Raw genomic sequence first — 18,065 nt, 5'->3', positions numbered from 1 at the left:
GCTCTCCGAGCACAGCCGTGTATGGGTTATAAGAAGTATATAGCGGGTGCACAGATCTCCGAGGACAGCCGTGTATGGGATATAAGAAGTATATAGCGGGTGCACAGATCTCTGAGGACAGCCGTGTATGGGATATAAGAAGTATATAGCGGGTGCACAGATCTCCGAGGACAGCCGTGTATGGGTTATAAGAAGTATATAGCGGGTGCACAGCTCTCCGAGGACAGCCGTGTATGGGTTATAAGAAGTATATAGCGAGTACACAGCTCTCCGAGCACAGCCGTGTATGGGTTATAAGAAGTATATAGCGGGTGCACAGATCTCCGAGCACAGCCGTGTATGGGTTATAAGAAGTATATAGCGGGTACACAGCTCTCCGAGGACAGACGTGTATGGGATATAAGAAGTATATAGCGGGTGCACAGATCTCCGAGGACAGCCATGTATGGGTTATAAGAAGTATATAGCGGGTGCACAGATCTCCGAGAACAGCCGTGTATGGGATATAAGAAGTATATAGCGGGTGCACAGATCTCCGAGCACAGCCGTGTATGGGTTATAAGAAGTATATAGCGGGTGCACAGATCTCCGAGGACAGCCGTGTATGGGTTATAAGAAGTATATAGCGGGTGCACAGATCTCCGAGGACAGCCGTGTATGGGTTATAAGAGGTATATAGCGGGTACACAGCTCTCCGAGGACAGCCGTGTATGGGATATAAGAAGTATATAGCGGGTGCACAGATCTCCGAGGACAGCCGTGTATGGGTTATAAGAAGTATATAGCGGGTGCACAGATCTCCGAGGACAGCCGTGTATGGGATATAAGAAGTATATAGCGGGTACACAGATCTCCGAGGACAGCCGTGTATGGGATATAAGAAGTATATAGCGGGTACACAGATCTCCGAGGACAGCCGTGTATGGTATATAAGAAGTATATAGCGGGTGCACAGATCTCCGAGGACAGCCGTGTATGGGTTATAAGAAGTATATAGCGGGTGCACAGATCTCCGAGCACAGCCGTGTATGGGATATAAGAAGTATATAGCGGGTGCACAGATCTCCGAGCACAGCCGTGTATGGGTTATAAGAAGTATATAGCGGGTGCACAGATCTCCGAGGACAGCTGTGTATGGGATATAAGAAGTATATAGCGGGTGCACAGATCTCCGAGGACAGCCGTGTATGGGATATAAGAAGTATATAGCGGGTGCACAGATCTCCGAGGACAGCCGTGTATGGGTTATAAGGAGTATATAGCGGGTGCACAGATCTCCGAGGACAGCCGTGTATGGGATATAAGGAGTATATAGCGGGTGCACAGATCTCCGAGGACAGCCGTGTATGGGTTATAAGAAGTATATACCGGGTACACAGCTCTCCGAGGACAGCCGTGTATGGGATATAAGAAGTATATAGCGGGTACACAGCTCTCCGAGGACAGCCGTGTATGGGATATAAGAAGTATATACCGGGTACACAGATCTCCGAGGACAGTCGTGTATGGGATATAAGAAGTATATAGCGGGTACACAGATCTCCGAGGACAGCCGTGTATGGTATATAAGAAGTATATAGCGGGTGCACAGATCTCCGAGGACAGCCGTGTATGGGTTATAAGAAGTATATAGCGGGTGCACAGATCTCCGAGGACAGCCGTGTATGGGTTATAAGAAGTATATAGCGGGTACACAGATCTCCGAGGACAGTCGTGTATGGGATATAAGAAGTATATAGCGGGTGCACAGCTCTCCGAGCACAGCCGTGTATGGGTTATAAGAAGTATATAGCGGGTGCACAGCTCTCCGAGGACAGCCGTGTATGGGTTATAAGAAGTATATAGCGGGTACACAGCTCTCCGAGGACAGCCGTGTATGGGTTATAAGAAGTATATAGCGGGTGCACAGCTCTCCGAGGACAGCCGTGTATGGGTTATAAGAAGTATATAGCGGGTGCACAGATCTCCGAGCACAGCCGTGTATGGGATATAAGAAGTATATAGCGGGTACACAGATCTCTGAGCACAGCCGTGTATGGGATATAAGAAGTATATAGCGGGTACACAGATCTCCGAGCACAGCCGTATATGGGATATAAGAAGTATATAGCGGGTGCACAGATCTCCGAGGACAGCCGTGTATGGGATATAAGAAGTATATAGCGGGTGCACAGATCTCCGAGCACAGCCGTGTATGGGTTATAAGAAGTATATAGCGGGTGCACAGATCTCCGAGGACAGCCGTGTATGGGATATAAGAAGTATATAGCGGGTGCACAGATCTCCGAGCACAGCCGTGTATGGGATATAAGAAGTATATAGCAGGTACACAGCTCTCCGAGGACAGCCGTGTATGGGATATAAGAAGTATATAGCGGGTACACAGATCTCCGAGGACAGCCGTGTATGGGATATAAGAAGTATATAGCGGGTACACAGATCTCCGAGCACAGCCGTGTATGGGTTATAAGAAGTATATAGCGGGTACACAGCTCTCCGAGCACAGCCGTGTATGGGATATAAGAAGTATATAGCGGGTGCACAGATCTCCGAGGACAGCCGTGTATGGGTTATAAGAAGTATATAGCGGGTGCACAGATCTCCGAGGACAGCCGTGTATGGGTTATAAGAAGTATATAGCGGGTGCACAGATCTCCGAGCACAGCCGTGTATGGGATATAAGAAGTATATAGCGGGTGCACAGATCTCCGAGCACAGCCGTATATGGGTTATAAGAAGTATATAGCGGGTGCACAGATCTCCGAGGACAGCCGTATATGGGATATAAGAAGTATATAGCGGGTGCACAGATCTCCGAGCACAGCCGTGTATGGGTTATAAGAAGTATATAGCGGGTGCACAGATCTCCGAGGACAGCCGTGTATGGGTTATAAGAAGTATATAGCGGGTGCACAGATCTCCGAGGACAGCCGTGTATGGGTTATAAGAAGTATATAGCGGGTGCACAGATCTCTGAGCACAGCCGTGTATGGGATATAAGAAGTATATAGCGGGTGCACAGATCTCCGAGCACAGCCGTATATGGGTTATAAGAAGTATATAGCGGGTGCACAGATCTCCGAGGACAGCCGTATATGGGATATAAGAAGTATATAGCGGGTGCACAGATCTCCGAGCACAGCCGTGTATGGGTTATAAGAAGTATATAGCGGGTGCACAGATCTCCGAGCACAGCCGTGTATGGGTTATAAGAAGTATACAGCGGGTGCACAGATCTCCGAGGACAGCCGTGTATGGGATATAAGAAGTATATAGCGGGTATACAGATCTCCGAGGACAGCCGTGTATGGGATATAAGAAGTATATAGCGGGTACACAGCTCTCCGAGGACAGCCGTGTATGGGATATAAGAAGTATATAGCGGGTGCACAGATCTCCGAGCACAGCCGTGTATGGGTTATAAGAAGTATATAGCGGGTGCACAGCTCTCCGAGGACAGCCGTGTATGGGTTATAAGAAGTATATAGCGGGTGCACAGATCTCCGAGCACAGCCGTATATGGGTTATAAGAAGTATATAGCGGGTGCACAGATCTCCGAGGACAGCCGTGTATGGGTTATAAGAAGTATATAGCGGGTACACAGATCTCCGAGCACAGCCGTGTATGGGATATAAGAAGTATATAGCGGGTACACAGATCTCCGAGGACAGCCGTGTATGGGTTATAAGAAGTATATAGCGGGTACACAGATCTCCGAGCACAGCCGTGTATGGGATATAAGAAGTATATAGCGGGTACACAGGTCTCCGAGGACAGCCGTGTATGGGTTATAAGAAGTATATAGCGGGTGCACAGATCTCCGAGGACAGCCGTGTATGGGATATAAGAAGTATATAGCGGGTGCACAGATCTCCGAGGACAGCCGTGTATGGGATATAAGAAGTATATAGCGGGTGCACAGATCTCCGAGGACAGCCGTGTATGGGTTATAAGAAGTATATAGCGGGTGCACAGCTCTCCGAGGACAGCCGTGTATGGGTTATAAGAAGTATATAGCGGGTGCACAGATCTCCGAGCACAGCAGTGTATGGGTTATAAGAAGTATATAGCGGGTGCACAGATCTCCGAGGACAGACGTGTATGGGTTATAAGAAGTATATAGCGGGTACACAGATCTCCGAGGACAGCCGTGTATGGGATATAAGAAGTATATAGCGGGTACACAGATCTCCGAGGACAGCCGTGTATGGGATATAAGAAGTATATAGCGGGTACACAGATCTCCGAGGACAGCCGTATATGGGTTATAAGAAGTATATAGCGGGTGCACAGATCTCCGAGGACAGACGTGTATGGGTTATAAGAAGTATATAGCGGGTGCACAGATCTCCGAGGACAGCCGTGTATGGGTTATAAGAAGTATATAGCGGGTACACAGATCTCCGAGCAGAGCCGTGTATGGGATATAAGAAGTATATAGCGGGTACACAGATCTCCGAGGACAGCCGTGTATGGGATATAAGAAGTATATAGCGGGTGCACAGATCTCCGAGGACAGCCGTGTATGGGATATAAGAAGTATATAGCGGGTGCACAGATCTCCGAGCACAGCCGTGTATGGGATATAAGAAGTATATAGCGGGTGCACAGATCTCCGAGCACAGCAGTGTACGGGTTATAAGAAGTATATAGCGGGTGCACAGATCTCCGAGGACAGCCGTGTATGGGTTATAAGAAGTATATAGCGGGTGCACAGATCTCCGAGCACAGCCGTATATGGGTTATAAGAAGTATATAGCGGGTACACAGATCTCCGAGCACAGCCGTGTATGGGATATAAGAAGTATATAGCGGGTACACAGCTCTCCGAGCACAGCCGTGTATGGGTTATAAGAAGTATATAGCGGGTACACAGATCTCCGAGGACAGCCGTGTATGGGATATAAGAAGTATATAGCGGGTACACAGATCTCCGAGGACAGCCGTGTATGGGTTATAAGAAGTATATAGCGGGTACACAGATCTCCGAGGACAGCCGTGTATGGGATATAAGAAGTATATAGCGGGTACACAGATCTCCGAGGACAGCCGTGTATGGGTTATAAGAAGTATATAGCGGGTACACAGATCTCTGAGGACAGCCGTGTATGGGTTATAAGAAGTATATAGCGGGTGCACAGATCTCCGAGGACAGCCGTGTATGGGGTATAAGAAGTATATAGCGGGTGCACAGATCTACGAGGACAGCCGTGTATGGGATATAAGAAGTATATAGCGGGTACACAGATCTCCGAGGACAGCCGTGTATGGGATATAAGAAGTATATAGCGGGTGCACAGATCTCCGAGGACAGACGTGTATGGGTTATAAGAAGTATATAGCGGGTACACAGATCTCCGAGGACAGCCGTGTATGGGATATAAGAAGTATATAGCGGGTACACAGATCTCCGAGGACAGCCGTGTATGGGATATAAGAAGTATATAGCGGGTGCACAGATCTCCGAGCACAGCCGTGTATGGGTTATAAGAAGTATATAGCGGGTGCACAGCTCTCCGAGGACAGCCGTGTATGGGTTATAAGAAGTATATAGCGGGTACACAGATCTCCGAGGACAGCCGTGTATGGGATATAAGAAGTATATAGCGGGTACACAGATCTCCGAGGACAGCCGTGTATGGGATATAAGAAGTATATAGCGGGTACACAGATCTCCGAGGACAGCCGTGTATGGGTTATAAGAAGTATATAGCGGGTACACAGATCTCCGAGCACAGCCGTGTATGGGATATAAGAAGTATATAGCGGGTGCACAGCTCTCCGAGGACAGCCGTGTATGGGTTATAAGAAGTATATAGCAGGTGCACAGATCTCCGAGGACAGCCGTGTATGGGATATAAGAAGTATATAGCGGGTGCACAGATCTCCGAGGACAGCCGTGTATGGGATATAAGAAGTATATAGCGGGTGCACAGATCTCCGAGGACAGACGTGTATGGGATATAAGAAGTATATAGCGGGTGCACAGATCTCCGAGGACAGCCGTGTATGGGATATAAGAAGTATATAGCGGGTGCACAGATCTCCGAGGACAGCCGTGTATGGGATATAAGAAGTATATAGCGGGTGCACAGCTCTCCGAGGACAGCCGTGTATGGGATATAAGAAGTATATAGCGGGTGCACAGATCTCCGAGGACAGCCGTGTATGGGTTATAAGAAGTATATAGCGGGTACACAGCTCTCCGAGGACAGCCGTGTATGGGTTATAAGAAGTATATAGCGGGTACACAGATCTCCGAGCACAGCCTTGTATGGGTTATAAGAAGTATATAGCGGGTACACAGATCTCCGAGGACAGACGTGTATGGGTTATAAGAAGTATATAGCGGGTACACAGCTCTCCGAGGACAGCCGTGTATGGGTTATAAGAAGTATATAGCGGGTACACAGATCTCCGAGCACAGCCGTGTATGGGATATAAGAAGTATATAGCGGGTGCACAGATCTCCGAGCACAGCCGTGTATGGGATATAAGAAGTATATAGCGGGTACACAGATCTCCGAGCACAGCAGTGTATGGGATATAAGAAGTATATAGCGGGTGCACAGCTCTCCGAGCACAGCCGTGTATGGGATATAAGAAGTATATAGCGGGTGCACAGATCTCCGAGGACAGCCGTGTATGGGATATAAGAAGTATATAGCGGGTACACAGATCTCCGAGCACAGCCGTGTATGGGTTATAAGAAGTATATAGCGGGTACACAGATCTCCGAGGACAGCCGTGTATGGGTTATAAGAAGTATATAGCGGGTACACAGATCTCCGAGGACAGCCGTGTATGGGATATAAGAAGTATATAGCGGGTGCACAGATCTCCGAGGACAGCCGTGTATGGGTTATAAGAAGTATATAGCGGGTATACAGATCTCCGAGGACAGCCGTGTATGGGATATAAGAAGTATATAGCGGGTGCACAGATCTCCGAGCACAGCCGTGTATGGGATATAAGAAGTATATAGCGAGTACACAGATCTCCGAGGACAGCTGTGTATGGGTTATAAGAAGTATATAGCGGGTACACAGGTCTCCGAGGACAGCCGTGTATGGGTTATAAGAAGTATATAGCGGGTACACAGATCTCCGAGGACAGCCGTGTATGGGATATAAGAAGTATATAGCGGGTGCACAGATCTCCGAGCACAGCCGTGTATGGGATATAAGAAGTATATAGCGAGTACACAGATCTCCGAGGACAGCCGTGTATGGGTTATAAGAAGTATATAGCGGGTACACAGATCTCTGAGGACAGCCGTGTATGGGTTATAAGAAGTATATAGCGGGTACACAGATCTCCGAGGACAGCCGTGTATGGGATATAAGAAGTATATAGCGGGTGCACAGCTCTCCGAGGACAGCCGTGTATGGGATATAAGAAGTATATAGCGGGTACACAGCTCTCCGAGGACAGCCGTGTACGGGTTATAAGAAGTATATAGCGGGTACACAGATCTCCGAGCACAGCCGTGTATGGGATATAAGAAGTATATAGCGGGTACACAGCTCTCCGAGGACAGCCGTGTATGGGATATAAGAAGTATATAGCGGGTGCACAGATCTCCGAGGACAGCCGTGTATGGGATATAAGAAGTATATAGCGGGTGCACAGATCTCCGAGCACAGCCGTGTATGGGTTATAAGAAGTATATAGCGGGTGCACAGATCTCCGAGGACAGCCGTGTATGGGATATAAGAAGTATATAGCGGGTGCACAGATCTCCGAGGACAGCCGTGTATGGGTTATAAGAAGTATATAGCGGGTACACAGCTCTCCGAGGACAGCCGTGTATGGGTTATAAGAAGTATATAGCGGGTACACAGATCTCCGAGGACAGCCGTGTATGGGATATAAGAAGTATATAGCGGGTGCACAGATCTCCGAGGACAGCCGTGTATGGGTTATAAGAAGTATATAGCGGGTACACAGCTCTCCGAGGACAGCCGTGTATGGGTTATAAGAAGTATATAGCGGGTGCACAGCTCTCCGAGGACAGCCGTGTATGGGTTATAAGAAGTATATAGCGGGTGCACAGCTCTCCGAGGACAGCCGTGTATGGGATATAAGAAGTATATAGCGGGTGCACAGATCTCCGAGGACAGCCGTGTATGGGATATAAGAAGTATATAGCGGGTGCACAGATCTCCGAGGACAGCCGTGTATGGGATATAAGAAGTATATAGCGGGTGCACAGATCTCCGAGCACAGCCGTGTATGGGTTATAAGAAGTATATAGCGGGTGCACAGATCTCCGAGGACAGCCGTGTATGGGTTATAAGAAGTATATAGCGGGTGCACAGATCTCCGAGGACAGCCGTGTATGGGTTATAAGAAGTATATAGCGGGTGCACAGATCTCCGAGGACAGCCGTGTACGGGTTATAAGAAGTATATAGCGGGTGCACAGATCTCCGAGGACAGCCGTGTATGGGATATAAGAAGTATATAGCGGGTACACAGATCTCCGAGGACAGCCGTGTATGGGTTATAAGAAGTATATAGCGGGTGCACAGCTCTCCGAGCACAGCCGTGTATGGGATATAAGAAGTATATAGCGGGTACACAGATCTCCGAGGACAGCCGTGTATGGGTTATAAGAAGTATATAGCGGGTACACAGCTCTCCGAGGACAGCCGTGTATGGGATATAAGAAGTATATAGCGGGTACACAGCTCTCCGAGGACAGCCGTGTATGGGATATAAGAAGTATATAGCGGGTACACAGCTCTCCGAGGACAGCCGTGTATGGGATATAAGAAGTATATAGCGGGTACACAGATCTCCGAGCACAGCCGTGTATGGGATATAAGAAGTATATAGCGGGTACACAGATCTCCGAGGACAGCCGTGTATGGGATATAAGAAGTATATAGCGGGTACACAGATCTCCGAGGACAGCCGTGTATGGGATATAAGAAGTATATAGCGGGTGCACAGATCTCCGAGGACAGCCGTGTATGGGTTATAAGAAGTATATAGCGGGTACACAGATCTCCGAGGACAGCCGTGTATGGGTTATAAGAAGTATATAGCGGGTGCACAGATCTCCGAGGACAGCCGTGTATGGGATATAAGAAGTATATAGCGGGTGCACAGATCTCCGAGGACAGCCGTGTATGGGTTATAAGAAGTATATAGCGGGTGCACAGATCTCCGAGGACAGCCGTGTATGGGATATAAGAAGTATATAGCGGGTACACAGCTCTCCGAGGACAGCCGTGTATGGGATATAAGAAGTATATAGCGGGTACACAGATCTCCGAGCACAGCCGTGTATGGGATATAAGAAGTATATAGCGGGTACACAGATCTCCGAGGACAGCCGTGTATGGGTTATAAGAAGTATATAGCGGGTACACAGCTCTCCGAGGACAGCCGTGTATGGGATATAAGAAGTATATAGCGGGTACACAGATCTCCGAGCACAGCCGTGTATGGGATATAAGAAGTATATAGCGGGTACACAGATCTCCGAGGACAGCCGTGTATGGGTTATAAGAAGTATATAGCGGGTGCACAGATCTCCGAGGACAGCCGTGTATGGGTTATAAGAAGTATATAGCGGGTGCACAGCTCTCCGAGCACAGCCGTGTATGGGTTATAAGAAGTATATAGCGGGTACACAGATCTCCGAGGACAGCCGTGTATGGGATATAAGAAGTATATAGCGGGTACACAGATCTCAGAGGACAGACGTGTATGGGATATAAGAAGTATATAGCGGGTGCACAGATCTCCGAGGACAGCCGTGTATGGGTTATAAGAAGTATATAGCGGGTGCACAGATCTCCGAGGACAGCCGTGTATGGGTTATAAGAAGTATATAGCGGGTACACAGCTCTCCGAGCACAGCCGTGTATGGGTTATAAGAAGTATATAGCGGGTGCACAGATCTCCGAGCACAGCCGTGTATGGGATATAAGAAGTATATAGCGGGTGCACAGATCTCCGAGCACAGCCGTGTATGGGTTATAAGAAGTATATAGCGGGTGCACAGATCTCCGAGGACAGCCGTGTATGGGTTATAAGAAGTATATAGCGGGTACACAGCTCTCCGAGGACAGCCGTGTATGGGTTATAAGAAGTATATAGCGGGTACACAGATCTCCGAGGACAGCCGTGTATGGGATATAAGAAGTATATAGCGGGTGCACAGATCTCCGAGGACAGCCGTGTATGGGTTATAAGAAGTATATAGCGGGTGCACAGATCTCCGAGGACAGCCGTGTATGGGTTATAAGAAGTATATAGCGGGTACACAGCTCTCCGAGGACAGCCGTGTATGGGTTATAAGAAGTATATAGCGGGTACACAGCTCTCCGAGGACAGCCGTGTATGGGTTATAAGAAGTATATAGCGGGTGCACAGATCTCCGAGGACAGCCGTGTATGGGTTATAAGAAGTATATAGCGGGTGCACAGATCTCCGAGGACAGCCGTGTATGGGTTATAAGAAGTATATAGCGGGTGCACAGATCTCCGAGGACAGCCGTGTATGGGTTATAAGAAGTATATAGCGGGTGCACAGATCTCCGAGGACAGCCGTGTATGGGTTATAAGAAGTATATAGCGGGTGCACAGCTCTCCGAGGACAGCCGTGTATGGGATATAAGAAGTATATAGCGGGTACACAGATCTCTGAGGACAGCCATGTATGGGATATAAGAAGTATATAGCGGGTACACAGCTCTCCGAGGACAGCAGAAGATGCACAGCACTCAGCCAGGCCCCTCTGCCCAAACGTTCTAGTAATCAGTGGGGGTCTCAGTACCTTACCCTCCAACTATAGAAACTTTGAACATGAGTCTATGACATATCAGAAGTTTTCATGGCGCCTCGTCATAAGCCTGGTAGGGGTGCCCCGGGCCAGCTAATGAGGGTACTGGGCTCCTGCTCTAATGGCCAGGATCAGAGTTACCTCCAATCCCATCCATTTAACCCCTTAGATGCTGCGGCCAATAGCGACCACAGCATCTAAGTGATTTCAGAGAGAGGGGGGCACGCTCTGTCACCCCCGCAAAGTGAACGCGGGGTGCCGATGGAGGCCGTAGGTCAAACAAGGGCCCCCCAGGTCTGTCATCAGTTTATGCCTATTAGGCCGTGCCAAAGACATAATACAGAAATATTGCAGTGTATTATAAAAGCCATCAAAGTAACGTTCTATGGTGGGACTAAAAAATGTAAAAAAAAATTAAAACTGCACTTTTTTTTCCCTTGCAAAATGATTTATTATAAAAAAAAACGACAAAAAAAACAAAAAGTACAGATAACTGGCATTGCTGTATCCGTGACGACCCGAACTATAAAACGATGACATTATGTAACATTGAATAAAACAGCAAAAAACTGCGACAGAATTGCTGTTTTCTGTTCATTCTGCCTTCCAAAAAACGCAATAAAAAGTGATCAAAAAGTCGTATGTGCCCCAAAACTGCACCAATAAAAACTACAAGTCGCCCCAACAAACATAATCCCAGATAAAGCTGCATCGGCGGAAGAATAAAAAAGTAAAGGCTCTTAAAATATGGCGACACGGAAACAAATACATTTTTTTAAAACTGTTTTTTTCGTGTGTAAGGCCCTGTTCACACGGAGTATTTTGACGAGTTTTTTGGAGCGGAAACCGCTCCGCAAAAACCGGCCGAAAATGCCTCCCATTTCAATGGGAGGCGGGGGCGGTATTCTCCTGCGAGCAGTAAAACCGGCTCGCGGGAGAAAGAAGGGACATGCTCTATCTTCGCGCGGTTACGCCTCTGACCTCCCATTGACATCAATAGGAGGCAGAGAAGCGTATTTCGCTGAGTTTTTACCCGTAGCGCTCAATGGGCGTGAGCGAAAAAGGCGGCGAAAATCGCGGCAAACACCGAGCAGGAAGGACAAAATCAGCCTCAAAATCCCAAACGGAATATTGAGGCAGAATTTTCCTCCTGCAAAAAACTCAGTGTGAACAGGGCCTAAAAATAGTGAAACAAACAAGAAAGGAACCATAAAGAGCGGCAGAATAAAGTTATTGTTATTTACACCGCGCCGTACACAAAAGAACGATAGAAATGATGATTTTTTTTCCATCCCCCACAAAAAAGTTTATAAAAATTAATCAATAAATGATATGTAGCCCAAAATAGTGGCATCAAAAAATACAACTAGTCTCGTAAAATACAGGCCGTCACACAGCTCCGTAAGGGTATGTTCACACCGGCTACTTTCAGCTGTTTTTCTGGCCGTAAACACCCCCAAAAAACGGCTAAAAATACGGAGGCTAAACGCTTAAACATCTGCCCATTGATTTCAATGGGAAAAACGGCGTTCCGCTCCCACGTAAAAAGAAGTGCATGTCAGCTCTTGAGCCGTTTTTCATTGACTCAATAGAAAAACAGCTCCAAAAACAGTCGTAAAAAACGTAAGTTGTTTAAGAAACGGCTGAAAATCAGCCGTTTATTATTAAGCGTGTGAACAGAGCCTTGAGATAAAAAAGTTAGGGTATGTTCACACGCTTAACAAAAAACGGCTGAAAATAGCCGGTGTGAACGTCCCTTTACGACAAAAAGGTGACCGCAAAGCCTCAAGTAGCTAAGGAGAAAATGTATAGATCACTGCGACTGAAATCCGTTGTGGAACTACAACTCCCAGCATGCAACAGCCACAGGTTGAGAGAACTTTTGCTGGAATTCACAGTTCCTCGATAAATGGTGCGTCATACAAAGATGTATATGAGGATGTATATGAAGATGTATATGAGGATGTATATGAGGATGTATATGAGGATGAGCGGCCGCCCGGGACATATATACTCACTGAGCACCATGACTGCGGATATAGACGCTTCCACCCCGGTGTGTACGAACAGCGACAACTGAAAGAAGCGGCTCTGTAACCATGACAACGAGCAGAGAACGGCGGGAGAGAGCAGCCAAGAAGCTTCAATGTGAGCCGCGAACACCGGTAGTTATATTATAAAGGTCCGATAGAGGGCGCTGAATACACAAGTTCTATACAATCAGGACGTTAGTGTACAGCACAGATAGGGGATGGTGACGTAGGACGAGCTGAATATGACCGAGTATGCGACATTAACATCACATCTAGCGCCTTATCAGGTAATGACGGGTTAAAGGGAGGGGGTGACCAGAGCAGGTCCCGTCAGCGTCAGGACCAGGGTTGTCAACCATGTTATGGGGAAACTAGCGCTAGCAAGATTATTAGGACACTGCAGCTAACGTTAGTATTAGGACACTGCAGCTAGGAATGTTGTGGGGACACTGCGAATAGGAATGTTATGGGGAAACTGCAACTAACAAAGTTATGGGGACACTGCATTATTATGAGGACTCTACAGCTAGGAATGTTATAGAGACGCTGAAAGCCGCAATGTTATGGGGACACTACAGCTAGCAATAGAGAAACTGCAACTAACAAAGTTATGGGGACACTGTGATTAGCAACATTATAAGGACACTGCGGCCAGCCATGCTATGCGGAAATTACGGCTAGGAATGTTATGAGGACACTACGGCTAGGAATGTTATGGGGACACTACGGCTAGGAATGTTATGGGGAGACCACGGCTAGGAATGTTATGGGGACACTACAGCTAGGAATGTTATGAGGACACTACGGCTAGGAATGTTATGGGGACACTACGGCTAGGAATGTTATGAGGACACTACGGCTAGGAATGTTATGAGGACACTACGGCTAGGAATGTTATGGGGACACTACGGCTAGGAATGTTATGGGGACACTACGGCTAGGAATGTTATGAGGACACTACGGCTAGGAATGTTATGGGGACACTACGGCTAGGAATATTATGAGGACACTACGGTTAGGAATGTTATGAGGACACTACGGCTAGGAATGTTATGAGGACACTACGGTTAGGAATGTTATGAGGACACTACGGTTAGGAATGTTATGAGGACACTACGGCTAGGAATGTTATGAGGACACTACGGCTAGGAATGTTATGGGGACACTACGGCTAGGAATGTTATGAGGACACTACGGTTAGGAATTTTATGGGGACACTACGGCTAGGAATGTTATGGGGACACTACGGCTAGGAATGTTATGAGGACACTACGGCTAGGAATGTTATGAGGACACTACTAGGAATGTTATGGGGACACTACGGCTAGGAATGTTATGGGGACACTACAGCTAGGAATGTTATGAGGACACTACGGCTAGGAATGTTATGGGGACACTACGGCTAGGAATGTTATGAGGACACTACGGCTAGGAATGTTATAAGGACACTACGGCTAGGAATGTTATGGGGACACTACGGCGGGAATGTTATGAGGACACTACGGCTAGGAATGTTATGAGGACACTACGGTTAGGAATATTATGAGGACACTACGGTTAGGAATGTTATGAGGACACTACGGTTAGGAATGTTATGGGGACACTACGGCTAGGAATGTTATGAGGACACTACGGCTAGGAATGTTATGAGGACACTACGGTTAGGAATGTTATGAGGACACTACAGCTAGGAATGTTATGAGGACACTACGGCTAGGAATGTTATGGGGACACTGCGGCTAGGAATGTTATGAGGACACTACGGTTAGGAATGTTATGGGGACACTACGGCTAGGAATGTTATGGGGAGACCACGGCTAGGAATGTTATGGGGACACTACAGCTAGGAATGTTATGAGGACACTACGGCTAGGAATGTTATGGGGACACTACGGCTAGGAATGTTATGAGGACACTACGGCTAGGAATGTTATGAGGACACTACGGCTAGGAATGTTATGGGGACACTACGGCTAGGAATGTTATGAGGACACTACGGCTAGGAATGTTATGGGGACACTACGGCTAGGAATGTTATGGGGACACTACGGTTAGGAATGTTATGGGGACACTACGGTTAGGAATGTTATGGCGACACTACGGCTAGGAATGTTATGGGGACACTACGGCTAGGAATGTTATGGGGACACTACGGTTAGGAATGTTATGGGGACACTACGGCTAGGAATGTTATGGCGACACTACGGCTAGGAATGTTATGGGGACACTACGACTAGGAATGTTATGGGGACACTACGGTTAGGAATGTTATGGGGACACTACGGTTAGGAATGTTATGAGGACACTACGGCTAGGAATGTTATGGCGACACTACGGCTAGGAATGTTATGGCGACACTACGGCTAGGAATGTTATGGGGACACTACGGTTAGGAATGTTATGGGGACACTACGGTTAGGAATGTTATGGGGACACTACGGCTAGGAATGTTATGGGGACACTACGGCTAGGAATGTTATGGCGACACTACGGCTAGGAATGTTATGGGGACACTACGGCTAGGAATGTTATGGGGACACTACGGCTAGGAATGTTATGTGGACACTACGGCTAGGAATGTTATGGGGACACTACGGCTAGGAATGTTATGGCGACACTACGGCTAGGAATGTTATGAGGACACTACGGCTAGGAATGTTATGAGGACACTACGGCTAGGAATGTTATGAGGACACTACGGCTAGGAATGTTATGGGGACACTACGGCTAGGAATGTTATGGGGACACTACAGCTAGGAATGTTATGGGGACACTACAGCTAGGAATGTTATGGGGACACTACGGCTAGGAATGTTATGGGGACACTACGGCTAGGAATGTTATGGTGACACTACGGCTAGGAATGTTATGGGGACGCTACGGCTAGGAATGTTATGGGGACGCTACGGCTAGGAATGTTATGGGGACACTACGGCTAGGAATGTTATGGGGACACTACAGCTAGGAATGTTATGAGGACACTACAGCTAGGAATGTTATGGGGACACTACAGCTAGGAATGTTATGGGGACACTACGGCTAGGAATGTTATGGCGACACTACGGCTAGGAATGTTATGGGGACACTACGGCTAGGAATGTTCCATGAAGCAGAAAACGTGACTCCTTGGAGAAGACAACCCTTTACCAATCATCGGTGGTCCAATTCCGATACTGCCGTGTAAATTGAAGCCTTTGTTTCCGCTGCAGCTTTGTTACATAGGAGCAGTGACCCTCCGTCTGCTCCGGAGCCCCATACACAGCAGGATTCGCTGAACTGTTGTTTTAGACACGTTTTTCGGAAAGACAGGGCAAATAGGAAAGGTGGTGGTGTATGTCTGTATGTGAGAAGTGATATGAAGGCGAGTGTGAAAGAGACAATAGTGGGTGAATACTGTGAGGAGGTTGAAACCTTGTGGGTGGAACTAGAAAGGGAGGTAAACACTGAAAAAATTACTTTTGGTGTAATCTATAGACCCCCCAATATAACTGAGGAGATGGAAGTTCAGCTATATAAACAGATGGAGCGGGCTGCACAGGCGGGTACTGTAGTGATAATGGGAGATTTTAATTTCCGGGATATTCATTGGTGTCATGGTTCAGCTTCAACTGCAAAGGGGAGACATTTCCTCAACCTGTTGCAGGAAAATTTTATGGGCCAGTTTGTGGAAGACCCGACTAGAGGTGAAGCTCTGTTGGATCAGGTCATTTCTAATAATGCAGATCTTGTTGGGAATGTCAATGTTCGTGAAAACCTCGGTAACAGTGATCATAATATAGTTACATTTTACCTATACAGTAAAAAACAAACGCAGGCTGGGAGGGCAAAAACATTTAATTTTAAGAAAGCCAATTTCCCCAGGATGAGGGCGGCAATTCAGGCTATAGACTGGGAAGAACTAATGTCAAATAATGGAACAAATGATAAATGGGAGATTTTCAAATCTACTTTGAGTTATTATAGTGCAAAATTTATTCCTACAGGTAACAAGTATAAACGACTCAAATTAAACCCCACATGGCTTACACCTTCTGTGAAAGGGGCAATACATGACAAAAAAAGGGCATTTAAAAAATACAAATCTGAGGGTACAGCTGTAGCCTTTGTAAAATATAAAGAGCTTAATAAAATCTGTAAAAATGTAATAAAATTAGCAAAAATACAAAATGAAAGGCAGGTGGCCAAGGATAGTAAAACAAATCCTAAAAAATTCTTCAAGCATATAAATGCAAAAAAGCCCAGGTCTGAACATGTAGGACCCCTAGATAATGGTAATGGGGAGTTGATCACAGGGGATCAAGAGAAGGCAGAGTTACTAAATGGGTTCTTTAGCTCTGTATATACAACAGAAGAAAGAGCAGCTGATGTAGCCGGTGCCAGTGCTGTTAATATATCAGTTGATATACTGAATTGGATGAATGTAGAGATGGTCCAAGCTAAATTAAATAAAATAAATGTGCACAAGGCTCCGGGACCAGATGGGTTACACCCTAGAGTTCTTAAAGAGCTTAGTTCAGTTATTTCTGTCCCCCTTTTCATAATATTCAGAGAATCTCTAGTGACAGGTATAGTGCCAAGGGACTGGCGCAGGGCAAATGTGGTGCCTATTTTCAAAAAGGGCTCTAGGTCTTCCCCGGGTAATTATAGACCAGTAAGCTTAACATCCATCGTGGGGAAAATGTTTGAGGGGCTATTGAGGGACTATATACAGAATTATGTGACAATAAATAGTATTATAAGTGACAGCCAGCACGGTTTTACTAAGGACAGAAGTTGTCAAACTAACCTAATCTGTTTTTATGAAGAGGTAAGCAGAAGTCTAGACAGAGGGGCCGCTGTGGATTTAGTGTTTTTGGACTTTGCAAAGGCATTTGACACTGTCCCCCATAGACGCCTAATGGGTAAATTAACGACTATAGGTTTAGAAAGTATAGTTTGTAATTGGATTGAGAATTGGCTCAAGGACCGTATCCAGAGGGTTGTGGTCAATGATTCCTTCTCTGAATGGTCACCGGTTATAAGTGGTGACCCCAGGGTTCAGTGCTGGGACCACTATTATTCAACTTATTTATTAATGATATAGAAGATGGTATTAATAGCACTATTTCTATTTTTGCAGATGACACCAAGCTATGCAATATAGTTCAGACTATGGAAGATGTTCATGAATTGCAGGCAGATTTAAACAAACTAAGTGTTTGGGCGTCCACTTGGCAGATGAAGTTTAATGTAGAT

At 46.7% G+C, this 18,065-nt stretch overlaps 1 protein-coding gene across 1 annotated transcript in view; it reads right to left on the bottom strand.

Annotated features, from left to right (window-relative positions):
- Positions 1-12,890, bottom strand: part of DNAAF11 (dynein axonemal assembly factor 11) — a 75,907-nt gene extending 63,017 nt beyond the window's left edge. Inside the window, exon 1 of the mRNA XM_075827935.1 lies at positions 12,816-12,890. Within this exon, the coding sequence (XP_075684050.1) occupies positions 12,816-12,825 (10 nt within the window). The 5' untranslated portion in view covers positions 12,826-12,890. The remainder of the gene's footprint in view (positions 1-12,815) is intronic.
- Positions 12,891-18,065: the final 5,175 nt, after the last annotated feature.

The sequence above is a fragment of the Rhinoderma darwinii genome, chromosome 5 (genome assembly GCF_050947455.1).
Source record: "Rhinoderma darwinii isolate aRhiDar2 chromosome 5, aRhiDar2.hap1, whole genome shotgun sequence".
Classification (NCBI taxonomy): domain Eukaryota; kingdom Metazoa; phylum Chordata; class Amphibia; order Anura; family Rhinodermatidae; genus Rhinoderma; species Rhinoderma darwinii.
Note: the sequence above shows the minus strand (reverse complement) of the source record. Positions and strands in the feature narration are given on the sequence as shown.